We start from the raw sequence: 27,527 nt of genomic DNA, 5'->3' as shown, positions 1-27,527 counted from the left end.
TTCTCTCTGACCCAGCCCACACAACCTCTAGAATGGGGAAAGCCTCTCCCTGTGCACAGTCATGGCTCAGGGTAGCTCAGAGGTCCAATATCTTCAAGCTCAAAAGATCCTCTGCACCCCACACTTAATTGCTCTGCAGCAATTTACAAGGCACACTGGGGCTATACAGGCATGAAAGGAACAATTCCTGAGGAAGAGGGAACCAAAGCCAATTACAGGTTCTTTAGTTGGGGTAAAGAGGATTTGGCCCAGAATGGGCCGGGGAGGAGAATGTATTGAAGGAATGCAAGGAATAGGTACTTTCATGGCAAGCAACAGGCACAGTGTCTTCTCACAGGGTTGCTCACTACTTGTCAAACCCCTCTCCCATCCCTGGTGCCCACCATAATCACCTGAACCTGGAACCAAATCCAGAAATTCTAGTTCAGCAAGTGTAGATGGAACCTGAACATAAAGATTTTTAACAAGCAGCACAAGGAGGGCAGAGGCACTGCCATACTGAGGGACAGGTCCATTTGGAAGAACTAGCACTAAGAAGATCTACTCTACAACGAGGGATGAAGTGGTCTGGCTCCCCTATAGAGAAAGCATGTAGCCTGAGGGACCACTTCAACCTGCCAACTGTTGCCTGGTCCTTTTGCTAATGCCAGAGATGCATCAGAACACTCCACTGGAGATAATGAAGCCTGGGCAGATAAGAAGAGAAAAAAGTCTTGCACCAACACCAGCCCCATTCCCTTCCCAAACAGAATATCAGCTCGAGTAGGGCAGGTGTGAAGGCAGAGACCAGAAAGCCCCAGCAGTGCCAGGATTTAGCTCTTGATGGGGCTCAAACATTTGCTTAACCACTAAGTTAGTGAATGGCTAAGAAGGCAGGCCTTCCTAGGGGATCAGGAAAAAAAGGACCTGGTATTCTCTGAGTATCAAAGCTGTATTTTGGCTTTTTGGTCCTTGGTTCAAGATATTAGAATTAAAATTCTTGACTAGGGACAGAAGATATCATAACCCCCAGTAAGGCCTGGGTCATACTAAACTATTAAAATGCTTTGAACCAAATACAGACAGAAAAAATATGTATACATATGCCAGAAAGAACTTTGAAACTAGACAACCAGGAAAGAAAAAAACAAAGGAGAAGATATCACGGGAGAAAACAATTTTACCCCCAGACCTGGGGAATGATCCCAAAGGCACTCTACCACTGAGCCACATCCCAGTCCTTTATGTTTATTTTTAACTTGAGACAGGCTCTCACTAAGTTGCTGAGGCTGGGCTGGAACTTGCAATCCTCCTGCCTCCAGGATTATAGTTGTGTGCCACTGTGCAAATCTTAATCAATAAACTTAATGGTTTCAGAACTCTACATACCAACACTGTGAATTATGGCTGAAAAACACAAGAAGGTAAATCTCACAAGAATTACAAAAATATCACAAAATGAACTCAATTGTAACAGGGCAGTGAAAAACTGTATCTTCCTTAAGAAAAAAAGAGCAATCTGTGGGCATGGGTGCAGGAAGAGCACCTATAGGTATTTTGATATCAAGCAGATGCATAAACAAAGATAAAAGCAATTCTGAGCAAGTCACATGCCTGGTGTCACAGAAGAAAGGAAACACTAAAGAGGGCTGAGCTGGGAGGCTCAGGGAATTCAAAGCAGGGTTATCAGATAAACTCTCAACTTACCTTGCTGTCAAGTTAAGTCCTCCCAAGGAAGAGGCAAGCTCCATTGCATAACTCTAACCAATAAGGAAGAACTGATTAAAAGGCAGAAGTGAGAGAAACCAACAAACAAGTCCTGTCATCTTCTGGGAATGCTGAACAACCCATAGTAAAGAGTTTCTCAACAGGGTGTCACCAGCATCCTAACTCTGCACTTAAGCATCCTGAGCCTTGCCTGAGACAAATGCTAGGCATTGTGACACTGCCCCACCCAGATTTCCCAACGTCCTCTAGAGTCCCGGCTGAGAATCACTGGACCTAGCATTGGCTAAGATGCTAAAAGTCCTGCATTGCACAAAATGACAATGCAGGAAAAAGAATGTTCAGTCCACTAAATGCCAATCATGCCTCCTACACTGAGGAAAACAACTTAAAGAAGATGAATTCAACACTCACTTAGGGAAAAAATAGATTCCATCTGAAGGCATGAGACTCAAAAAGTCAATATGACACTCAAGATGACAAACCCTGGGCTGGGGATGTGGCTCAAGTGGTAGCGCGCTCGCCTGGCATGCGTGTGGCCCGGGTTCGATCCTCAACACCACATACAAACAAAGATGTTGTGTCCGCCAAAAACTAAAAAATAAAAAAAAATTAAAAATAAAAAAAAAAGATGACAAACCCTTAAGCAATAACTGAGAAAGGTCCTGATAATGAAGAAATGGGGAAGGAATTTAAAGAAACCACGGAAAGTCAAAGAGGTTTAATTCAAAAGGTTATTACAGGGCTGGAGTTGTAGCTCAGTGGCAGAGCGTTCGCCTAGCACGGATGAGGCATGGGTTCGATCCTCAGCACCACATAAAAATAAATAAATAAAAATAAGGGCATTGTGTCCACCTAATATTAAAAAAATAATAAAATAAAGGTTATTACAAATAGTGGAAGAAAGGAATTGACAAAGAAAAAATGTAGGGTGGCCCAGCTCTAAGGAAAACAAGAAGACCAAAGCCAAGATCGACAGGAGCTTATAAAAAATACTCCCACAAGGGGCTGGGGATGTGGCTCAAGCGGTGGCGCTCTCATTTGGCATGCGTGCGGCCCGGGTTCGATCCTCAGCACCACATACCAACAAAGATGTTGTGTCTACCGAGAACTATAAATAAATAAATAAATGTTAAAAAAAAAAAAATACTCCCACAAAGGTTCCTTTCAGTTCTGCTCAGAACCAGAAGCAGCCTGGGGTCAACTACTCAGAACTGATGATACAATGCTGACAAACCAAGAGAGAGACCTGAAGGAAAGCAGAACCCTGCTAGTCCCTTCTCCTGGTAAAGAACAGCAGATTTCCCACCCAGGACAAGTGGAAGAAGAGGAAGATAGCAATGCTTCCCAAAATATGATCCCTTTCCGAGCCAGAAATGCTGCCCAGTTTTTGTTTTTCTTTTGGGAAATGATGGGGACTGAGCCCAGGGATTAGTGCATGCCAGGTAAGCACTCTACCAACCAAGTCATATCTCCAGCCCTGTACAGTTCTTAAAAAGAGGAACAGCCCATTCCCTAAACCCCAGCTCAGCAAGCTAGATGCCCATATGCCAACAACCATGTGGCAAAGTGTGGAGTGTGCAGAAAAGGAAAGGGGTTACTACCTGAAACCCCTGCAGAAGCCCACTGCTTCAAGTACTGAGGCAGCTAGAAGAGCAAGAGATTGTCATGCAGTGCAGAATCGGCACTCATCACCCAACTCGGATCTACCTATCTGCATTTTGTCAAAGTAGCAAAAAATCTGTTTCTTCTATGAGGCCTAGAAAGTTGACTGTACAAAATCTCCTCACATAATCCCCATGGAAGTCCAAGTTTAAGAACCACACAGGGGCCAGTGATTACTAACTAGTTCATGGTCAAAGTCTTTTTTAAGAAATCAGAAAAACTTGGGACTAGGGTTGTGTCTCAGCGATAGAAAGCTCACCTACCATGTGCGAGGCAACTGGGTTCGATCCTCAGCACCACATAAAAACAAATAAATAAAATAATTGTGTCCAACTACAACTATAAAAATATATCTTAAAAAAGAGATGGGGGCTGGGGTTGTGGCTCAGCAGCAGAGCGCTCGCCTAGCACGTTTGAGGCCCTAGGTTGGATCCTCAGCACCACATAAAAATAAATAAATAAAGATATTGTGTCCAACTAAAAACTAAATATTAAAAAAAAAAGAGAGAGAGAGAGAGAGAGAATGATGGGGGCTGGGGCTGTGGTTCAGTGGTAGAGCACTCACCTAGCAAGTGCAAGGCCCTGGGTTCGATCCTCAGCACCACATAAAAATAAATAAAGGTATTGTGTCCACCCACATCTAAAAAATAAATAAGCATTTAAAAAGAGAGAGAGAGAGAGAGAGAGAGAGAGAGAGAGAGAGAGAGAGAATATGAATGATGGGTTTAAAAAAAAAAAGAAATCAGAAAAACTGGGTGTGGTGGTGTATTCCTGTAATCCCAGCTGAGACAGAAGGATTGCAAGATCCTATCTCAAATGCAAATACATAATATTTTCCCATCTGCACAGGGGTAATACACTGTATTAAATTTTAAGGTCTTACCTATGTTTGATTACAGAAACTAATAAAGTATTCTCTAAATAAATAAACAAAGTAAATACACAAACCAGGCATGGTGGTATATGCCTATAAGCCCAGCAACTCAGGAGGCTAAGGCAGGTAGATCCCAAGTTCAAGACCAGCCTGGGCAACTTGGTGAGATCCTGTCTCAAAAAATAAGGAGGAGCTGGGGCTGTAGCTCAGTGGCAGAGCACTTGCCTAATTGCCTAATACATGTGAGGCACTGAGTTCAATTCCAAACAAAGAAATAAACTAAAGGCATTCTGTCAATCTACAACTACAAAATTTTAAAAAAATAATAATAATAATAAGGTCTAGGGAAACTGCGCAGTGGTAGATGCTCCTGGGTCTCATCCCCAGTACCTAAAAAAATAAACAAATAAGTAAATAAATAAATAGAGGTAGGGATATAATTCATAGTAATGAACCCCTGGGTTCAATCTCTAGTACTAACAAAAAAGATAACAAATCCAAAGTACTCAAATGATTCTTCCCCCTCAAAATATATATCAGAGAAGCCAAGTGAGAGATGCTTCTGATATTACACCAACTCTAGGAATAGCACATTTCAATACCAGGGTTCTTGTTGAGTATAAACAAGCATATTCAATACTACCGTGTCACACTGTATTTGTTAAATGGAAAAATAAGCAATATGTCCCTAGAGGAACTATAGAAAGTAAAGTCTAAAGTCCCTCCTTGGCTGTTGATCTGAGTTAGAAGAGCTAACAAATGACATTTTAGGCACTTTTAGGTCAGAGTGAGTGAAGCCCAGAAGACCCCAGAAGGGAATAGCTACATAGAAGAAGCTCTGCATGAAGGATACAGAAAACCTTGAGATAAGATCAAGTGTGGGAAACACATGAGGGAAGAAATCAACAGGTTAAGCAAGCAACCAGGAAATGAGTTAAGAGAGTTTTCTAATGTCATGATTAGGTCCAGAGTAAATTTTGGAGCCCCTGGGGGACTGTTCAACTTCCACATACAGAGAGATGGGATGGGGGAGGGCAAGAAGGACAGAGAGACTAGCTGGTATCAGGTCCCACCACATCAACTTCAAGAGCGGGCTGGGCACCTGTGTCTTAGAAATGCTTCCCAGGTGACTGCAATGTGTATTCCTGCTTAAGAATCAACATGCTGCCAGGTATAGTGGCACACACCTATAATCCCAGCAGCTTGGGAGGCTGAGGCAGAGGATCAAGAATTCAAAGCCAACCTCAACAATTTAGCAAGGCCCTATGCAACTCAATGAGACCCTATCTCAAAATAAAAAATAAAAACGGTTGGGGATGTGGCTCAATGGTTAAGCAACCCTGGGTTCAATCCCCTGTACCAAAAAAAAAATAAGAAAAGAAATGAGCAGAGCAGCTGGGCACAATGGCATATACCTATAATCCCAGCAACTCAGCAACTGTGAGGCACTAAACAACTCAGTGAGACCCTGTCTCTTAAAAAAAAAAAAAAAAATACAAAATAGGGCTGGGGCTCAGTGGTTGAGTGCCCCTGAGTTCAATCCCTGGTACCAAAAAAAGAGAAAGGAAAAAAGGTAGGTAGGGCCCTGGGCGGGCTGTGGATGTAGCTCAGTAGTAGAATGCCCCCAGTTCAACTCCCATTGTGAGGAGGATGGAGAAAAAAATGAGCCAAGCAGGTGCCTCTGTTTCCTGTGTAGGATCCTAGGACAGTTTAGCTTGCTCTGGGATACCACATATCAATATTTACAATGACAAAAACATGAACATGTACAGTATTTTCCCTAGTTCTCCATAGTTAATCATAAGTGTCTATGTTGAATAAGGAATGTTTTTAGGCTCCTCTTGACTGGCCAAAACAAATCCTGGCAGATAAACCAGATGTCTGAGGAAAATTACACAAAGCTGCCTTAAATCTAAGCACAGTGTCACTATCAAATACCAGCTACACAACTGGTAGGAAATAATAATGTGAAATAGCAGATTTCTACTTCTGTGTGATTCAAAGCAACTAATTTTAGCAGAAATACAAGTTTTCCAGGCTTATTCAATGCAACCATGAGCAAAGACACTAAATCATGACTTTAACCTGATTCCATACATTGCAAATCTACAAATCTCATTTCAATTAATATTCAATAGGGCTGAGGATATAGCTCAGTGGTAGAATATTTGCCTAGTACAGGTCCTGGGTTCAATCCCCAGTACTGCAAAAAAATAATAGAATTAATATTCAGTAAAGGGGACAGGACTCATGACAACACATGACCCCTTCCATAGGTTGGAATGTGCTAGCTAGCTATCTTATACTTAGTTAATTATCATAATTGATATACGGACCTATTATCAAAACTTTCTGAAGTCATTTCATTATTCTTTTTGTAGGTATCAGGACATGGGTTCAAAGTAACAATACAAATGAGTTGGGGGAAAAAAATCAATATTTAAACTCAGGTCCCTATTATTCTATCAATGCCTCCAAACAGGTGAGTGACTCCTGGGGAGGTCATTTAAAGAGGATGTAATTAAAAAGAACTCTCCGTACAGGCTTAAAGGAAGGTACTGCCTACAACATCCCAAGACAAGCGTGACAAAGGCCCTAGCTGAACAGGCTCTGGCACCAGCTCCACACAGACAGCTTCTCACAAGTCTCACTCCTAGAATGTGTTTTTGTCTCCGTTTGAACATGGGTGTGCCTGGCATTCTTGACCTACATTACACACTCCCAAATCCAGTACCCCCAACCAGATTGAGAGCTCCTTAAGGACTGGCTTACCAGTCTCTTCAAGTCTGTCCGAAACGGAACCAGAGACATAAAAGTGTGACACAGAATGAGTAAGCAGAAAAGAAACTGTATAAAACATGTCGTGGGGGTTGGGGGTGTAGAGCACTTGCCTAGCATGTTCAAACCTTTTATTTACAGATAACACAACCCCAGCATTAAAAACAACAAGGGTTGGGGCTGGGGTTGGGGCTCAGAGGTAGAGCACTCGCCTGGCACGTGCGGGACCCTGGGTTCGATCCTCAGCACCACATAAAAAATAAATAAGTGAAATAAAGGCATTGTGTCCAACTACAACTAAAAAATAAATATTAAAAAAAAAAAAAACAAGGGATGGGGTTGTGGCTCAATGGTAGAGTGTTCGTCTAGCATGCGTGAGGCACTGGGTTCGATCCTCAGCACCACATAAAGATAAAATAAAGATATAGTGTTCACCTAAAACTTAAAAATATATATTTAAACAACAACAAAAAAAAAAAACACATGGGGCTGGGGATATGACTCAGTGGTAGAGTGCTTTCCCGGCATGCATGAGGCCCTGGGTTCAATCCCCAGCACCACAAAAAAAAAAAAAAAGGTAACTCCTTCTGTAAATTTAGATCGCTTTGTTAAGTTTTCATACCAAGAGTTACAAAAGAGTTGTAAAACCACCTCAGAAAAGGCTCAGAAGACATTCACCTTCTGAGTTACACCCTCTTGCTCACCCACTCCTCTCTCAGAAAGAGAGAAGCCCCCATCACAAACACTGGCTTTGACATTAGCATTTTCTTTGGTTGTAAGTGTGCTTTCTAGGCTAGGGGGTGTCAAAACAGAACTGTACCCCTTTGCTGAACTCTGCTAAGAAGGTTGAGGCAAAATTTGACAAGATTATAATGGACAGAAAACTATAATCATTACAGACCCAGACTGTTAAACAGAACAGGGCTGGGTTTAGTGGCACACACCTGTAACCTCAGCAATTTGGGAAGCTGAGGCAAGAGGAACACCAATTTCAATGCCAGACTTGGCAACTTGAGGAGACCCTGTCTCAAAAGAATATAAAGGGCTCGGGGCTGGGGATGTGGCTCAAGAGGTAGCACGCTCGCCTGGCATGCGTGCGGCCCGGGTTTGATCCTCAGCACCACATACAAAGATGTTGTGTTCGCCGAAAACTAAAAAAAAATATTAAAAAAAAAAAAAAAAAAAGAATATAAAGGGCTGGAGATGTAGCTTATTGGTAGACTGACCCTGAGTTCAATCCCCAGTACCAGGAAAAGGTAGGGGGGCGGAACAGGGCTGGAGTTTGGTTCAGTGGTGGAGCATGTGCATGTGAAACCCTGGTTCAATCTTAAGCACCTCAAAATAAACAAAACAAAAAGCCCTCAGAACAAACAAAACACAAAAACCACCTACTCTGAAACGAATTCTCCTACTATCTACCTTGTCCCTCCCTAAAAACCAAAGCAACCATCTATACAACCAGAGCATGACATTGAGAGCCCGGACAGTTGGGCAGTGGACTTGGCTCTGCTACTGGCCATAGCGATCTCATCTACAAACTGGGGCCATCAGTGTGTGCTGCTCTCCAAGTTCCGGAATTTTAAAGAGACTGTGGCAGGAGCCAGGAGGATAAACTGAACAGCCAACAGAAGCAACTTTCTTAACTTTCTGCTTCAAGGTTAAAAAAGACAAAAGGCAACAATATTACTTCTGGGACTGCAACAACTCATTCAAGGGTTCATTCCCTCATTCACACCTTCCTCTTTTGCCTTCTACTGAAGCTGAGCCCATCTTTGTACACAAGGAGGACTGTTACTGCACTGGATATATATTCATGTCAGGAAGGGGAAAAAAACAGGGTGAGATTCTGAGATAATAGGAAGGCACATTTTGAGTTCAAAAGCATATCAATTTTGTAAAGGAAAAAAAAAATTTTTAAATAAAGACCCTTTATTTACAGATAACATAAAACATTGGGCTAGGGATGTGGCTCAAGTGGTAGCGCACTCATCTGGCATATATGAGGCACTGGTTTCAATTCTCAACACCACATAAAGATAAAATAAAGATATTGTGTCCAAAGTAAAACACTGGACAAACTACAGTGCAGGGAGAGGGTTAGCCCCCACAAGTAAATATTTTTAAACAAAGAAACTTATACATAGCTGGACATGGTGGAACATGCCTATAATCCTAGGGAAACTGAGGCAGGATGACCCCAAGTTCAAGGCCAGCCTGAATACGTCATGAGATCCTCAGCAACTTAATGGGGACCCTGTCTCAAAATAAAAAATAAAAAGTGCTAGGAAGATGGGTGTGATGGTACATAACCTATAATCCCAGCAACTTGGGAGGTTTGCAAGTTAGGAGATAGCACGATTAAGTTCAAGGCCAGCCTTAGCAACTTGATGAGACCCTGTCTTAAAATTTATAAAATTTTTAAATGGCTGGGGGCTTGGGATATAGCTCCACGGTAAAGCCTCCCTGGGTTAAATCCCCAGTATCAAAACAAAGGCGGGTAGAGTTGGGGATATAAGTCAGTGGTAAAATGGTAAAGCACCCCAGGTTTAACCCCTAATAAAAAAGAAAGAAAGAGGGTTGGGGGAAGGGAAGAAAATTTGTACATGCTGGCTCACTTTTTGGTGGGGCGTGAGAAGTACTAAGAATTGAATCCAGAGACACTACATCCCCAGACTTTATTTTTAATTTTGAGATAAGGCCTCACTAAGTTGCTAAGGTTAACCTCAAACTTGGGATCCTCTTACTCAGCCTCCCAAGTCACTGGGATCACAGTAACTCTTTCACCAATCCTACAGGATAGGTACTTCCAGAGACAGAAGAGCACCTTGGCTAAGAGAACGGGCTCTGCCAGAGTAGTGAGGTCATATTCAGGCAGGCTCATGCCCACCTGGCCTCTACCTACCTTTTCAGCTCCATCTCTCACTAATCCTCCAAATTCTCCATTTTTGCCAGGCAAATTTCACTATTTTAGAACATGACTTGCTCACTCCCAATAATAACATCTACAAATATCTTAGTATATGTCAAACAATCTTCTCAGCACTTGATATATGTTAACTCATTTAACTTTCACACATAGATGAAATACCTAAGACACAGGGAGGTCAAGTAACTTGCTTAGGATCAATCAGATAAGATGCAGCAGGCCCAGGATTCAAACTCCAGAACCTGAGTTCTTAATCACTATGCATCAGTCTTCCTTTCAAAACCTTTGCCCTGAGTGAAGGTCCCTATTCTACATGTTTTTTACTGAGGAGAATTAGGTTTATCTACATTCCAGGCTAGCTAGATGAGAATCACACAGGCAAAACAAATGAGAAGGATCACTCTCCTGAAGGGTACAAATGAAACCTAAAGGCTACAGGAAGGTCTACAACCTGAACCTAAACCTTCCATAATGTCCCTTCCAGAGAACTTGGTCCTGCCAAGACTGACTTCAAAAGCAGAAGACTCCTAGTTCTGGAGGAAGCCAGCTGTGATGCACATGACAACCTAGGGCAAAACCAGCCCTGGTGCTTCTGAAAATCACCTCAAGGGAAAGCCTAACTAAAACTCAATGAGGGAACAGCACAAGGTCAGAAGCAGGCTGCCTGTCTGGGGGACTTGGTAAACACAGTTTCTGGGACTCCTCAGGGCATCTCTGGGCCACTGTCCACATTGTCCATGTCCTCCTACCTCAGCCTCCAGAGCCACTGGGACTACAGGTTTACATCACCACACCCAGCAAAACCCTACTCATTCTTGAAGGGCCAGGCCGTGTTCTACCACCCTCTCAATATCAGGAGGGTCTCTTTCTCTCCCCTGCAGTCTACCATTCAATTGGCACACACACAGCACACACCCCAGTCAGATCAGAATTTCTTGGTTCCAGGTATGTGCTGTTTTTCTTCCTCACTGAACATTCAAGGGCTTGGTCCAGAGAAGATGCCCCTTAAATGGAATCTCAAAGGACAAGAAGTCACCCTGGCACAGAAGAGATAGGACAGGATGCAGTGGTACATGCCTAAAATCCCTCCCAGCTTCTTGGGGAGAGGATCACAAGTTTGAGGCCGGCCTCAAAACAAAAAGACTTAGTGATGTAGCTCAGTAATAGAGTGCCCCTGGATTCAATCAAAAGACCCAGATGGGCTGGGGATATAGCTCAATGTCAGAGTGCTTGCCTAAAGTCCTTGGGTCAAATACCCAGCACCACCACCACCCCCCAAAAAAAATTTTAGAATAAACAAAGCATGCCATGTTTAAGGGATTTCACAGGCAAGTGGGGAAGAGACAAAATTGAAGAGATCAGACCTTGAAGGAATATGCTAAGGATGTGGACTTGTGGACTTGTTAATCCTGAGTCCCAGTCTCACCCCTGCTGTACTGCATTCAGTCCCAATCTCTGAGCACAAGGCCTGGGCATATGCATTCCTCTCTAGCTCCACAAAGAATACACTATTCTTGACTGACTGCTATGTAAGAATTCTGTGGGTCAGAGGATAGGCGGACTGGCAAGGAATCTGATACAGGTGGACCATGCAGACGGGAATGGCCTGAACTAAGCAGCAGCAATGAGAATAGTTGGAAGATAGGCAGAGAACAGACATGGATAGTATAGTTCAGAAGAATCTAATAGGTGAATAGAGATAAGAGGAAAGGGTTCAGACAGCTATACAGGTTTTTTTTCCTTAGGCTACTGAGTAGACACGTAGACCACTAAACTCAGTAAAACAAGACAGGAGGAGAAGTAAGGGATCAGAAGGAGTCACAGAAAGAGCTCAGAATTTCACATGCCTTCAGGTCTATGTACCATTTCAAGGAAAAAAAAATAATTTGCATGTGGTACTAGGTAGGGACTGAAACCAGGGGCACTCTACCATGAGCTATATTCCCAGTACTTTTTGCTGGGGATTAAACCCAGGGGCACTTTGTCACTGAGCTACATTCCCAGTAGGTTTTTTTTCTTTTGGAGACAGGGTCTTGCTAAAATGCTGAGGCTGCCCTCTAACTTCCAATCCTCCTGCCTCAGCCTCCTAAGTCATTGGAATTAAAGGTATGCACCATCACACCCAGCTTCACCAAAAACTCTTGATATAGTTGGATACAAGAACCTAAGCTTGGGCCAGACACAGTAGTACACACCTGTAATCCCAGAGACTAGGGGGGCTAAGGTAGGAGGACTCCAAGTTCAAGGCTAGCCCTCAGCAATTTAGTAAGGCCCTAAGAAACTTAGAGAGACCCTGTCCCAAAATACAATATTAAAATGGCAAGGGCTGGGGATGTGGCTCAAGCGGTAGCGCACTCGCCTGGCATGCGTGCGGCCCAGGTTCGATCTTCAGCACCACATACAAACAAAGATGTTGTGTCAAAAAAAAAAAAAAAAGATGTTGTGTCCACCGAAAACTAAAATTAGATATTTAAAAAAATCTCTCTCTCTCTCTCTCTCTCTCTCTCGCTCTTAAAAAAAAAAAAATGGCAAATGGCTGGAGATGTTGCTCAGTGGTAAAGCGCTCCTGGGAGCACTCCCGGGGGGCGGACCTAGGCTCAAAAGACATATCTGTCTCTCTAAATTTTAATTCCTAATTTACTGTTGTAGCAAAGAGAACTATGTCTTGAACATTTACTGTGATAGTTCACAATAGAGGAATACTTTCAGGTGACCTCATCTAATAACATGAAATCATCAGCCTCTTAATTTACTTTGGGTCTATTTATTCGGTTTTGTTTTTGCAATGCTGGAATCAAATCCAGGGCCTCATGTGGACTAGGCAAGCACTCTACCACTCATCTACTTCTCCAGCCCCTCTTTCTTAATTTTTGAGTTGAAACAAGGTTAGGAAAAGCGCACTATTCTGAGACAAGTGATTTTATTCTTTTATATGTCTAAAGGAAAAGTCCCAACTAAATGTTTCAATATGTAACTATATGTTCTTTCCCAGCACCTGTACCAATCTTCTTTCCATAGAAAAACATTTACAAAGAATATCATTAAGAAAAGTTGAATTAGTCCCAACTTACAAGAAAGCATGACTTTAGGATAAAAATTACAAATGCTTTTCTCAATTCCCAAAACCCTAAAATCCATTTCCAAAACAGACTCAGGCCATTTATACTGGTATAACTTCATCGATAAAACTTCTCACTTTTTTTTTTTTTTTTTTAAACAGGCCTCGCTATGTTGTTGGTCCGGCTGGCTCAGCCTCCTGAGTAAATGGGATCACAGGTGCACACCATCATGCCTGGCTCTCCCCTTACCTCCTAACAAAAATACTAGACACAGTCATTTCTCTATAGTCTTCATTACCCAACCTGGAAGAATACAAACTTGTAGAGCAAACTTGTTCATTGCTTAATAAAATTAATTACAGGAATGAATTGCTATTTAGTGACTCCTCCCACTCACATGTGCTCATGTACACCAATATGAAAATCTGAGTGAATATAATTAAATAGCATTAAAAGAATGTTTCAACTCTCAATTCCTTAACAATTATGCCATTAAAAACTAATAAAATAGGGCTGGGGTTGTGGCTCAGTAGTACAGCACTCACCTAGCATGGGTGAGGCCCTGGGTCCGATCCTCAGCATCACATAAAAATAAATGATAAAGGTATTGTGTCCACCTACAACTAAAACATATTTAAAAAATAATAATAATATTCCCTCCCTTACTCTAAATTCACAAATTTCCCCTCTGAGAAAAGCCCTTCTTGGGGAAGTTACTCAATGAGAGGACTCCTAAAGGAAATGTGTGCTGTGTGAGACTGCAAACAAACAAATGATCAAACAGCAATCAATTTTTCTAAGCCATGCACAGAGGTTTAATTTTTGGTTTTGTAGCTATTTCCCTGTCCTGAGTGAAGCAATAGTTACAATCTGGGTGTTGCCATCAATGTTGAATTAGCTGTGTGCAAATTAAAATGTATTTAATGTTTTATTAACATTGTAATTCCTTAAAAGAGTTCTGGGGGAAAAAAAAGTTCATCTTTTTGGTTATTGTTTTTAAAACTAAAAAAAAAAATTGCCTAAAATAACTTCTCACGCTGGGGAAATAGTCAGTTGGTAGAGTGCTTGCCTCGAATGCACAAGGTCCTGGGTTCAATCTCAAGGGGGGGGGGCTAAAATAACTTCTCAAACTAATATATGCAAATTGATTTTTATTATTTATTTATGCTTATTTGCAGTACTAGGGATTGAACCCAGGGGGACTCTACCACCAAGCTACAGCCCCAGCCCTTTTAATTTTTTTTTTTTTAAGAGAGAGAGAGAGAGTGTGTTTTTTTAATATTCATTTTTTAGTTTTTCAGTGGACACATCTTTATTTGTATGTGGTGCTGAAGATTGAACCCAGGCCACACGCATGCCAGGCGAGCAAGCTACCGCTTGAGCCACATCCCCAGCCCCTCTTTTAATTTTTTGACACAATTTTTTGAGACAAGATCTTGTAAAATCCTGGTTTCAGTTGTTTATTTGGATCTTAAAATTCTGGGCTCAAGCAATCCTCCTGCATCAGACACTGGACCTTACACCAACCCTGGTTAATGTGACCATCTAAAATGTATTTGCTTGCTCTGCATAAGATACTCACTAAATTCCAATTTTTCACCATCCAAAATTCCTTTTATTATTTCCATCTCAACTACTGAAAAACTGCTGACCAACATGCAACAATAAGTCTTCTTTCCTTTTTTATGTTTTTAAACTAAACAGGCTTAAATACTGGCTCTCAGAAATATTGATAAGCGGGGCTGGGGATGTGGCTCAAGTGGTAGCGCACTCGCCTGGCATGCGTTCGGCCCGGGTTCGATCCTCAGCACCACATACAAACAAAGATGTTGTGTCCGCCGATGACTAAAAAATAAATATTAAAAAAAATTTTCTCTCTGTCTCTCTCTCTCTCCCACTCTCTCTTTAAAAAAAAAAAAAAAGAAAGAAAGAAATATTGATAAGCAGCATATAGCCAGAAATCTCCTATTGAATTTTAAAAATGGACATACTCCTATGTAGCCCTGAAGTAGGAAATGAAAACACTATGACAAGAGACAAGCAATTTGCGAATGGGAGCCAAGGAAATATAGTGCCTCATCTCTCCACCATTGTACTATTCTATTTTAGGTAACTCTCCTAATCTATCCAAACCTCATAATTGTCTCATTTTATATGTGAAAAACAAAAATGACAATACACTAACATTTAGTGTTGAAAACACAAAAAAGAGCAGGATATGGTGATACATTCCTATAATCCCAGCTACTGAGACAGGAAGATCAAAAATCTGAGACCAGCTTGGGCAACTTAGCAAGACACTGTCTAAAAATTTTTAAAAAGGAATGGGGCCTGACATGGTGGCACACACCTGTAATCTTAGCAGTTCAGGAGACTTGAGGCAGAAGGACAGCAAGTTTAAAGCTGGCCTCAGCAATTTAGCAAGACCCACAGCAACTTTGTGAGACCCTGTCTCAAAACAAAAAATTAAAAATGGCTGGGGAGGGGCTGGGGATGTGGCTCCAGCGGTAGCGCGCTCATGTGGCATGTGTGTGGCCCGGGTTCGATCCTCAGCACCACATACAAACAAATACAAACAAAGATGTTATGTCCGCTAAAAACTAAAAAATAAATATTAAAAAAAAAATGGCTGGGGATGTAGCTCAGTAGTTAAGCTCCTTTGAGTCCAATCCCCAGTACCAAAAAAAATAAAAATAAAAGAATGGGGATGTAGCTCAGTGGTAGACTGCTTGCCTAGCATGCACAAGGACTTGGTTCAATATCTAGTACCCACTCAACCCCTGCTCTGAACCCCCCCCAACACACACACACACACAAGAAAAGATTTGTGGAACTAATCTTCTCTCAGACCTCTGATAGCCCCTGATAAACTGAATCAACTGAGACAGATCAAGAGGATACTGGAATGAATTGGGTATCCCTGCCCTTCAGAAATTCAGACCCAGTGCAGGAAGGACAATCTCAGATTATGACAATACTCAAACAGAAACATAAAATAAGTTCAGTGGTCACACAGAGGAGGAAACAATGCATTCTGATGAGGGATGGGGCTCACAAGTAGCTGGCACTAGAGCTGAACCTAGAACCTCCCTGGAAAGAAGAAGTGAGAAAGTAGCCTTTCTTAAGCACAGCAAACACTATGTGCAAAGGGAGACAACATAACTTTAAAATCAAACAGGGGGCTGGGGATGTGGCTGAAGGGGTAGCGCGCTCGCCTGGCATGCGTGCGGCCCTGGTTCGATCCTCAGCACCACATACAAAGATGTTGTGTTCGCCGAAAACTAAAAATAAAATATTAAAATTCTCTTAAAAAAAAAAAAAAACAAACAGAACTGAGTTAGATCACAGCTCACTCTCACCCTTGCTAAGCAGCCTAGGCAAGCCAAGTTCTCATCTACAAAATGGGGAAAATGTCTACTTCTCAGGGAGGATTAAATATGATCATGAATATTAAGTACAGAGTAAAAGCTGGAAAAATGGTAGCTGTTGCTATCAGGTGCAGGAGTAGTTGAAAACCATAGGATGAGAAGTGAAGTTAAACAAATTGCTTAGAGAAATGCCAGAAAAGTCTGGCATGCCACGAAGTTAAGATTAACTGCTGAGGGAGCTGGGGTTGTGGCTCAGTGGCAGAGTGCTCACCTAGCATGCTTGAGACACTGGGTTCGATCCTCAGCACCACATAAATGTAAAATAAAAGATATTGTGTCCACCTAAAAAAACTAAAAAATAAATATTAAAAAAAATTTTAAAAAAGATTTACTGCTGAGGACAAAAAAAAAAAACATGCAAATTCTTAACAGGAGTGAAAGGATTAAGTATTTGCTTTAGAAAAATGACTCAAGTGTCCAAGAAAAGAAGTCCAGGGAAGGAGTGGCACAAGAGGGCACCTGAGAGAGGAGGGTAGATGGATTCAAGTAATTTAGAAAGATTAGGAAGCAAGTCACATACTTGCAAGTCTCATTTGGTAAGTAGGGAAATAAATGAATAATAATACTTTAATTTAGGGGAATGGTGGTGTCACTGGCAGAAAAGATAAAGAGAGGTCTGGAGTCTGATTGTTCTTTTGTGCCCAATTCCACTCCAATTTTATAAAGTTAAATATCCTCTCTAGCCCTTAGTGAAGAAAGGAAACATTCCCAATGAAGGAAGGCCCAGAGGCTGTAACTCCAAATTCAATGTCTAGTTCTACCAAGTACGAGTCTGCCCAGGATGAGCCTCAACTTTTTATGCACCTTTAGGAAGTAGGTCCTGGACCTTTTGTATTTCCGGCCCGGTTGCAGTTCCATGGCACTACGCGGCAGCAGACTAACAAACGTTGGCTGGGTTGGCTCAGGAGGACGTCGGAAAATCCACTAGCAAACTAAGTCAATTTACCACCTGTGTTCCTCATCAAAGGAGCCAATTAAGGAGAAGGCACCCCGGTGCATTCAAGATCCAAAGTGCGCGTACTAAGTTATTTTTATAAACTTTGGCCCGTTTTGATTCGAACGACAGAATCCAACCCCCACCCCACCCCCAAAAAATGGCACTTTGCTTCATCAGGAAAAAGAGATCGGGATGACTAAGTGGGGAATAGGAAAGGAAATCTAGAAGGAGAACAGAGGCACGATTGGGGCCGACCCCAAGCCTTCCTAGAGTTGAAATAGCCCGCTGTGTGACTCCGCAGTCACAAGGCGACAGTTTGCTAGGACCCAGAGCAATTTCAAACCACCCACCAACAAACTGACCTAACTTTGGCCGCCTGGCCTCCTCCTTCCTTCCCCAGCCCGGGCCTCCCAGCCTGCCGGCCTCTCGAGAAGTGGAGAGAGGCTCCCCGTCCGGCACACCTCGGCTCAGGGCGGGGCGGCTCCGCAGCGCGGGCTCCCAGCCGGGTCTCCGGCACTTCGGGTCTCGGGCCTTCCCCGCAAGTGCAGGGTTTGGGTCCTCCTAGCCCGGTCCTGGCATCAGCGGCGCCCCCAGCCCAGGCCACAGCCGCCGCAATAGGGACCCGCCCGGGCTCCAGGAGGAGGGTGGCATGAACGCCCTAGGCTGGGCGGAGGAGCCGGCGGCGGTTCTCAGCGCGGCCTGGCGATCCCGCCCAGGCTGCGGCCTAGGCGGCCCGGTTAGCTCCTCAACTCGCACGCGGCTCGGCGGGGCGGCAGGGTCACGCAGGAAGAGAGGCCGGGTTGCGAGGAGCCCCGGCCCGCCGTGGGAGCCCCGAGCACGGGACGCCGCCCCCCGCCCGGCCGGCGCCGGAGAATGGCTTTTACCTTCATCAGCCTCCTGCTGGCCGCCATCTTGGATCTGGTGCTGCTGCTTTCCCAGAATGCATCGCGGCCGGCCGGGCGGCTGGAGCCCCCGCACTTCCTGGAGCGGGGGAGGGGCGGGCGAAGCGGGGTGCCCCTGCTGAGCGAAACTCCTACTGTGTGTGGGTCAGAGAACTGGATTGGTGGGGTAATCACAGATGAACCGGTCTTCTTGGAGCAATTACATGGCAGTTACAAACAGTGCTTGACACATAGTAGATGCACAATAAATATTGTTTTGTTTGCATAAAATAGTTGAATAACCAAGATTATTTCTGGCACTGCTAAGCCTTGTGAAGAAATGAAAACTGGGTAATAAGAAAGTGACTGTGGGGACCAACTTTTCATTGAGAGGTCAGGGAAGCCTCACTGAAGAAATAGCATAAATAAGAGTAGTTAATACTGGAACCTACTAATTTTTTTCAAATACTGGAAATCACCCTATAAATAACATCCCCATGTGGCAGGAAGGTAACAGGGCCATGGACTTGCCCAAGGTCATTTGCCAGCTAAGAGCAGAGGTATTCAGTTCCAGGCTGGGCTTTTGGCTTCAGAGCCGATGCTGGGACCTGAAGAATAGGAAGAAGAGCTGAAAAGGTTGAAGAATATTTCAAGCAGAGAAATTAAGGGTGGCAAAGACCTTGAGACTGTCTGAGTGGTCACAGTAGAGCAAGAATGATTAAAGGGAAGAAAGGAGACAAGTAATAGACCATGGGAAGCCCAGTAGAAATGGGAATGGGAGCCGGGTGCAGTGGTACCCCGGTGCAGTGGTACCCGGACACTGGAAAGGCTAAGGCAGGAGGATAGAGAGTTCAAACCCAGCCTCAGCAATTTAGCAAGGCCCTATCTCCAATAAAATATAGAAAAGAGCTGGGATGTGGCTTGGTGGTTAAATGCCTCTGGGTTTAATCCTTAATACAAAAAAAGAAATGGGAGTGGGTTCACATTTATTCCATGTACTGTGAATGAGAAGTCTTTAGGGTTTAAGTATGGACCTAAAGACAGGACTCTGGTTAGAGAATGGAGGTGGGTAGGAGGACAAAAAGGGGAGCAGGGGCCACTTGGAAGCCTGTTATAATAAACCAGGTGATAATGGTTTGGACATTAGGTGGCACTGCATGTAGAGAGAAAAGAGCAGGACACAGACAGGCCACGTTAAGGAGTTTTTCTCCAGTCTGACACTGGTTCTCCCAGGAAAGATGAGAAGGAAAGCACACTGGAGATAATAAAGCCTAAGCCAGGTACAGTGGAGCATGCCTGTAATTCTAGCTACTTGGCAGGAGGCATGTGGCAAGATTGAGCCAGCCTGGGCAACTTGGCAAGACCCTTTCTCAAACCAAAAAGGGTTGGGGATGTAGCTTAGCGGTAGATCACTTACACAGCAATGCACAAGGCCCTGGACTCAATCCCTATAGAGTAAAAAAAGAAAGAGAAAGAGAGAAAGTGTAGCCTAGAATAGAGCTGGCCTCCCACACTGGAGGCCTGGGCTTGACCTGGGGAGGGAAGGAGAAATGAGATGACAAGCCTTATGCTATCAGGAACCCTACCTTCCTTTTACAGTAGCCCCCCCTTATCCAGGTTTATAGTTACCATGGTCGACCATGGTCTGAAAATATTTTTTTAAAAATTCCGGGAATAAATAATTCATAAGTTTAAATAACTTTCTTTACAGTATATTGTTATAATTGTTCTATTTGGGGGGAGGGTATTGGGGATTGAACCCAGAGGAACTTTATCACTGAGCTACATCACCAGTCCTTTTTATTTTATTTATTTATTATTTTTATTTATTTTTGGTACTAGGGATTGAACTCAGGGGCACTTAACCACTGAACCACAAAGACACATCCCCAACTCTTTTTATTTTTTGAGATAGGGTCTCACTAAGTTGCTTAGGACCTCGCTAAGTTGCTGAGGCTGACCCCGAACTTAAAATCCTCCTGCCTCAGTCTCTCAAGCTTTTGGGATCACAGTCGTGTGCCATTGCAGCTGGCTTATAATTGTTCTATTTTATTATTAGTTACCATTGTGGATTTCTTACTGTGCCTAATTTATAAGCTAAACAGTCAAGCACCATTTAACATCCCAATGATGGGCCACATATATGACAATGGTCTCATAAGATTATATCATAGTGATATCTTAGCTGTCTCAGTTTGTATAAATACACTCTACGATATTCACAAAATGACAAAATTCCCTAATGTTACATTTCTCAGAATGCATCCTCATGTTTAATCAATATCTGGCTATAAAGGAAAAGACATAGTATATATAGGGTTTAGTACTATTTGCAGTTTCAAGCATCTACTGGGGATGTTAGAATATTTCTCCCTCCAATAAGGGAGATCTTATACCTCTGCTAAAGGCCAGCACACAGGGTGCTCCATAAACATTTGAAGGACTCCACCAGCTTTCTAGAGTCATGGGGAACTTGGAAGCCTGGGGACTCCATGATCCTGCAGGGAGCACAGTGCTTGCCCTCAGTAGGCCCAGGTCCAATAAAGTACACACTTTATTGAGAACAGCTTCCCTCTGTGGAGAACCACAGAGGGAAAGGCACCCTTCCCCTGAGAAATACCAAGCCAGTTGAATAAGCACAATTCATACCTTTGACCTTGCCATGCAAATCTGGGAATATGGTAAGACTGGGAAAGAATGAACATCAAGGGCTAGCCTTTGCTGTAGCATCTTCCTGCATCCTCTCACTCTTTCATCCTTGAAGATAGCTTCCTTGTATTCACTTTTTGTAGGTTAAGAGCTCAGGCTCTGAGTCTCAGGGTGCCAATGCAAAAAAATACACAGGAAATGTATCCAGCCCTAGTGGAAAAGCTGCCTGGTCTTTGTGACCTTTGGTGCCTCTCTTTTCTTCTAAAACCTTCATTGCTCTTTGTAGCAGGCCTGGATTCTGGTCACATCAGCTCCCCTCCTGATCATTCAGACATGGGCATTTTTGGGAGTGGGTGAGAGTACCTGGTATTGAACTCAAGAGCACTCAACCTGTGAACCACATCCCCAGCCCAATTTTGTATTTTATTTAGAGACAGGGTCTCACTGAGTTGCTTAGTGCCTCATGGTTGCTGAGGCTGGCTTTGAACTCATGATCCTTCTGCCTCAGCCTCCCAAGCCACTGGAATTACAGGCATGAGCGACCACGCCAGGCTCAGACCTGGGCCTTTCATGCCATTTCCCAAGTCTCCCATCAGAGGTGCCCTCTTCCTCTTCCTCATCCTCTTCTTCCCTTCTGGACTCCTTACTGTGCCTAATTTATAAGTTAAACACTCAAACACCACTTATACTTACATATAGAGTTCCTTCTTCCAATCAGCACAAGATCCTGAGTGCTTACCTACTAGTTCATAGGCTTAGACACAGAGAGGGAGATACTCAGCACTTGCCTCCAAGGAGGCAACCTGGTGAGATACTAAGAATGACAGAAGGTGGTGAGGGTTTGGTGAGGTATGGAGGCTCTGAGGAGAAGTCTGACAGAGCTAGGGGAGAGGCCAGGGATGGAAGGAGTTCTCCCACTAGGTGAAAAGGCTAGGAAAACAAATGGCCAATGGGTACTCATACTTGATATAATCAATCAACTGGGTACTAGACATCTATGCCCACCATTGTACCACAGAACAGGACTAAGATGCTTTGTTTGAAAGAAGAGGATGCTGAGGCCCTAAGAAAGTGGCTTGCTGGGTATGGATATAACCCTAGAGATTTAGAATGATGAAGCAGAAGGATTGCAAATTTGAGGTCAGCCTCAACATCTTAGCAAGACCCTAACTCAAAATCAAAAATAAAAAGAACTGGGGATATAGCTCCATGGTAACGTGTCCCTGAGTTCAATCCCCAGTTCCAAAAAAAGAGGTGACTTGTACCTCATCACCCAACTAGGAAACTGAGTATCTGGAATTAGACCCTCATCTGATACATACTGCCTTTACCTCCTCTGCCTCATCTTTCTTCCCACAGTCAGTGCTTTAGCCACATCTCATTTGCTCCTTTGCTTATGCTGCTGTCTGTGCCAGGGATACCTGTGTCAGTCCCTGCCCCAATGCCCCCATAGCCATTTGAAAAGTACTATTCATCTTCAAAGACTCAACTTACTATGATTCTTTGCTTAGGTAACCTGACATCCAACTATGTGCTATATTCCCATGAAAGAAAATGTATTCAGCATCTCATCGATGCCCCCAAAGTCCTGTGAGTTTGGAAGAGTTATCGGGTCTGTTTACAAAGGAAAAAACTGAGTCTTAAGCTATTATTCAACTCTCAGCCAGCTGGCTGATCACAAGCTCAACCTAAGAGTATTCTTGGGCTGTGAAGGTCAAACCAAGGCTGAGGGGATTTGACTGACCTAAAGAACTCCTTCCTTCTGTCCTTTCTTATTCCTTTCTATCCTCTTCCCTGCCTGGCTTCCTTCCCTCCCTTTTCCTTCCCTTCACTCTCTGCTCTGTATTTGATGAATTCTCTATGCTCTCTGCCATGCCTTCACCAGAATGGATATTGAACAAACATTTAATGAAGAACTATCCTCTAACCTAGAGTTATAGCCAAATGACAGAACAGTTGGTCATTTCCACTGATGCCTATGGGAAGAGAGTAAGTAGAGCCTTATGTTTCAGACTGTGGAAGAAGGAAAGTAATTGGAATAGATCTAAATGGGGGAGAAATGGAGGTGCTAGAAAATGAAAGATAGGTGTGTCCTGGACACAGTGGAGATCTTAAGAACAGTGATGCTGTCAACAGCAACAGGATTCTCAGACAAGCAGCAGCCACTTATCCAAGTGTCTGAGGATTATAGTAATATTCAGGCTGCCAATGCCAGCAGAGACTAGCCCAGACTCAGTCACAAAGAACTGGACACAAGTCCCTGAGTGGCCCTGGGCAGTTTCCTCATCTGATGAGAATAGCACCAGCCTCCCTGGCTGTAGTAAAGATTGAAGAAAAAGCATATAAAATGCAAGTGGAAAAAGGAATGGTCACCTGTAAAGGCAAATGTACTGGGGAGCTGGGCCAGGGCTGCCAGGGCAAGAGGTCAGCCCAATGGGCTAAGGAGCCCCAACTGGAATACTGGTGCATGTGTTGCCCCTTCCTGGAAGCTAGTATACGTGCCACCCTCCCTGCCCAGGAGGATATGACCAGCCATGGCAGGCCATAGGGTCCAGAACATGGGGACAGAGAATGGAACATTTCCCTTCCAGGTATCTGGCCCCTTCTAGGAAACATCAGTGCTAGGTGGGTGAAAGGAACTTGCCTGATTAAGGTCTGGCTGGGGGATGCTCCCTCTCTGATCTGTAGTTTTCCTTGCCCTCCCTGCAAATGAAGATCATGACAGTATGGTCAAGTATCAATGCAAGAGGGGTGTGGGCCTGCCCAGGGAGAGGAGAGATTTAGTCCAGACAATTAGACTGCAGTGGTCAGGGGCTTTGCAGTCTCAGGCCCTCTCTTCCTTCTATTCCCAGCTCATATGTCTTGTCTCCTCCTCTGGAAAGCCTGTTATGATAGGGCCCTTCTCCCCATTTTTCACCCATAGCATTTGTCCAGACTCTGATTTTACTATGTTCCCTTATCATTTTTTGTTTTGTTTTGTTGGAGTACTGGGTATTAAACTCAGGGACTTGTGCATGCTAAGCAAGTACCCTACTATTACACTACATTCCCAGTCTATTTTATTTTGAGACAAAGTCTCACTAAGTTGTTCAGGCTGGCCTCAAACTTACGATCCTCTTGCTTCAGCCTCCATTATAGCCATTACATGTGTGTGCCATGATACCCAACTTACTGTGTTCCTTTGTGATATTTATATTTAACCTTGTGTGCTCCTTAGACTGGCCGCTGAAGAGCAGAGGGCCTGTCTGCCTCTATCTTCTTCAGTCATGTACTTATGGAGTCCCTGCCATGTACCTGGTACTACACTAGAGACTAAAGATACAGCAGAGAATAGACAGAAAACACACTGAAGCAAAGATAAGGGATGTGGTGTGGAAAGCTGCGGCTGCTGGAGCTCCAGGGGTTGGGAAGTTTAAATCCTTCCTGTGGGCCTCCATGACAGAGCTTCTGCCCTTCCCCAAAGCCAGGCAACTTCTACCAAGCTCAGGGCTTTAGTAGCAGAACAGAACGTGTGTTACCTAATAGAAAGGCCTCTAACACAGGAGTTTTCAAAATTGTTTCAAAGTGAACATGTTTATTAAAAATCAAAGTCCTCCTTGGAACACTAATGATTGAATCTGAGAGTGTCTCTCTTTCAGTTCCCAACAACATATCTGCTCCCCACAGAACTGTAGAATTTCACAGGAATACCACAGTGGTATTACAAGAATCCTAGAGCCCTAAGGAACCCAGGTTTTTTTTGTTTTTGTTTTTGGTGCTGAGGATTGAACACAGGACCTCGTGCATGGAAGGCGAACACTCTACCAACTGAGCTATATCCTCAGCCCAGGAATCCAGTTTTAAAGTCACTCATGAGATCTAGGGAGATAGTTCAGTGGTAGAGTGCTTGCCTAGTGCTTGTCAAGTCCTGGGTTCAATCCCCAGCACCAAACACAAGAAGGGAGGAAGGAGGGAACAAATGAAGGGAAATAGGGAAGAGGGGGGACTGCTGATGTCATGCATCCCTTTCATTTTATAAGTGAGAAACCTCAGTCCAAAGAAAACAGTAACATGGTGAGCTAATGGCAGTCCTCCTGTTTCTTAATCTGTGATTCTCATATATTAGGTATGGTAATGTGCTGGGCTTAATTCAGGGACTTAGTAGAGACCAAGGAAGATATGGCCCCTGCTCTTCCTAAGTTCAGATTTGATAAAGATGATGGGCAGGTCACCGGATAATCACTAGGCAACATAATAAGTGCAGGAATGGCTGAAACCCAGCACTGGGGAAACCCTGCTTTGCTCATCTACTCAATCACCTTCCAGAATATCTTTGATATGCCACAGGGTGTGCCAACCTAGATAGCTGCCAGATGGTAGCCTTTGGGAACTCAGAGATTCATCCCAGAGTCCTCTCCCTTGGTACCAGCTTGCCCTCCTGACCTGACAATTTGAGGCCCCATTCAAGACCACAGCAGGACTGCAGGCTGTGGAACCCCACCCACCACCCTGAAATACAATCCAACTCTGCAATAGTCATCCAAGTGCCTTGGAAAGCCACTTGCTCCCACCCAGCCTCAAATCCTCCTCTGTAAAACAGGGATTTGGTGAGGAGTCCATGAAAGCAGACCTCTCTGGAGCTACCACATCCAGAGGCCAAGCATTAATTCAAGGCTAAACCCATCCCTGCCCCTCACCTGCTTTGCCCACCCTCACCCCACATCCTACTCAACCTCAATTCTCAAGATGAACACCTGAAGTCATAATTCCTAGTTCTTGTTACTTACCACTGACCATATTTCCTATGGGTTCAGGGAAACCTGATTTGAAAAACTTGGGTTTAGTAGGAAAAGTAGAGCCAGAGGGCAAGGTGCTGAGCAAACACAGTGGTGGGGAAAAGTCCCAGGTCAAGCAGACACCACAGACTGAGAAACAACGGTACCTCAAATGTGGTCTAAGCCCGGCACGGTGGTGCACACATGTAATCCCATCAGCGTAGGAGGCTGAGGCAGGAAGATTGTGAGTTCAAAGCCAGCCTCAGCATTAGCAAGGTGCTAAGCAACTCAGTGAGACCCTTTCTCTAAATAAAGTACAAAATTGGGCTGGGGATGTGGCTCAGTGGTGGAGTGCCCCTGAGTTCAATCCCCAGTACCCCCCGCTACACACACAAAAAAAAATGTGTTCTAGATACAGATGGCCAGGTATCAGTTATCTGTGTCTCCCACAAACCACTTGGTGCCAGGGGCAGGAAAGACAGAGAGGAGCCAGATTGAAGTAGGGCTCCTGAGCTCCTAAGCCACATAAGTGGTCACAAAATGAGGTGATATGTATGTATGCAGATCAGACCCTGGGGCTCCAGCCCTTGCTGCCAAGTGGTATTTAAATTGTAGACCAGGGCTGGGGATGTGGCTCAAGCGGTAGCGCGCTTGCCTGGCATGCGTGTGGCCCGGGTTCGATCCTCAGCACCACATACAAACAAAGATGTTGTGTCCGCCGAGAACTAAAAAATAAATATTAAAAAATTCTCTCTCTCTCTTTTTCTCCCTCCCCCACTCTCTTTCTCTCCCACTCTCTCTTTAAAAAAAATAAAAATTAAAAAAAAAATGTAGAGCTAGGAAGGCCAGGTAGCCAAGTTGGTCAGTACCCATTGTGACTTTCCTGCTTGTCTGGCCCTGGGTCCTTATGCCATCTTGCTTAGGAGGGACTTTTCACTTTCACTTCCTCTGAACCCATTCTGGACAGAGTCAAAAATATGTTTCAGACACATCCCTTCCCCAAAGGAAATGGGTAAGCTGAAACCTTATTGGAATCCAATGACCATCAGGGTTGATTTGGGAGCTTTAGTGTTCTATGGAGCTGTTCCAGCTGGAAGAGTCAAGGTAAGCTTCCAGGAGGAGGAAACTGCTATGCTAAAGCCAAAGTGAATAGTAGATGAGTGGACAAAACAAGGGTTGAGTGGAACTCACTATTTCAGATGACTCTTGATCTATTGGGGCTTAAAATTTCTCAGCTGTAAAATGGCCACAGGTGGTTTAAATATATAATGTATGGCAAGCATGTTAAGCATAGAGCACAGCACATAGCAGGTACTTAGTCTGTAGTGGTGGTGGTGGTGTTACTTTTGTTTTGGGTAAGGTAGGCAACCCATGTAGAGAGAACCACACTTGCAAATGCCAGAGGCCTTTGAGCCAGGAACCTGGATAAGGCTTGTGAAAGTCCAGACTAAGCCCTGAGTAGGAGAAATAGGCTTTTACGCAAACTTTGGAGCTGCCTATACCTGGGCCAATGAAGTCCAGGTGTCCCTCTAACTCTAGGAGGCTGGTGCTATGGCTATATGCATTGTGTTGAGGCTGGCAGATATGAAGCAACTTGCCATGATCACTTAGTCAAAAAATGGCAGGACCTAGAAAGAAACTCTGTTCTCTGGTGCTTCCTTTCTCCCTGAGCCCCAGAGAAATCAGACATTATCTGTCCTATGTCCACCATGGCAATTTTGCCCAGCCTCAGTAAAATCCCTGCCTCAAAGTCCTCAGTTTCTTTGAGTGTAAAAAATGGACTCAAACTAAAATAAGTGAGCTGATTACCAGGATGCCTTTTTCTGTCCTGGGTTCTCTCACCTCACTGAACACAGAGGACATGGGTGTTCA

General features: G+C 43.9%; 1 protein-coding gene across 3 annotated transcripts in view; it reads right to left on the bottom strand.

The window, feature by feature from the left end:
• Positions 1–27,527, bottom strand: part of Ube2l3 (ubiquitin conjugating enzyme E2 L3) — a 128,010-nt gene that overhangs the window by 44,556 nt on the left and 55,927 nt on the right. The window contains exon 1 of one of the 3 annotated variants that reach the window (XM_076863386.1): positions 18,256–18,305. The exons of 1 other annotated variant lie outside the window; for it this stretch is intronic. In XM_076863386.1, the coding sequence (XP_076719501.1) occupies positions 18,256–18,282 (27 nt within the window). In that variant the 5' untranslated portion in view covers positions 18,283–18,305. Of the gene's footprint in view, positions 1–18,255; positions 18,306–27,527 lie in introns of those variants that run through there. One more of the 3 variants, XM_076863524.1, reaches the window with a different exon arrangement.

Source organism: Callospermophilus lateralis, chromosome 1, assembly GCF_048772815.1.
Source record: "Callospermophilus lateralis isolate mCalLat2 chromosome 1, mCalLat2.hap1, whole genome shotgun sequence".
Classification (NCBI taxonomy): Eukaryota; Metazoa; Chordata; class Mammalia; order Rodentia; family Sciuridae; genus Callospermophilus; species Callospermophilus lateralis.
Note: the sequence above shows the minus strand (reverse complement) of the source record. Positions and strands in the feature narration are given on the sequence as shown.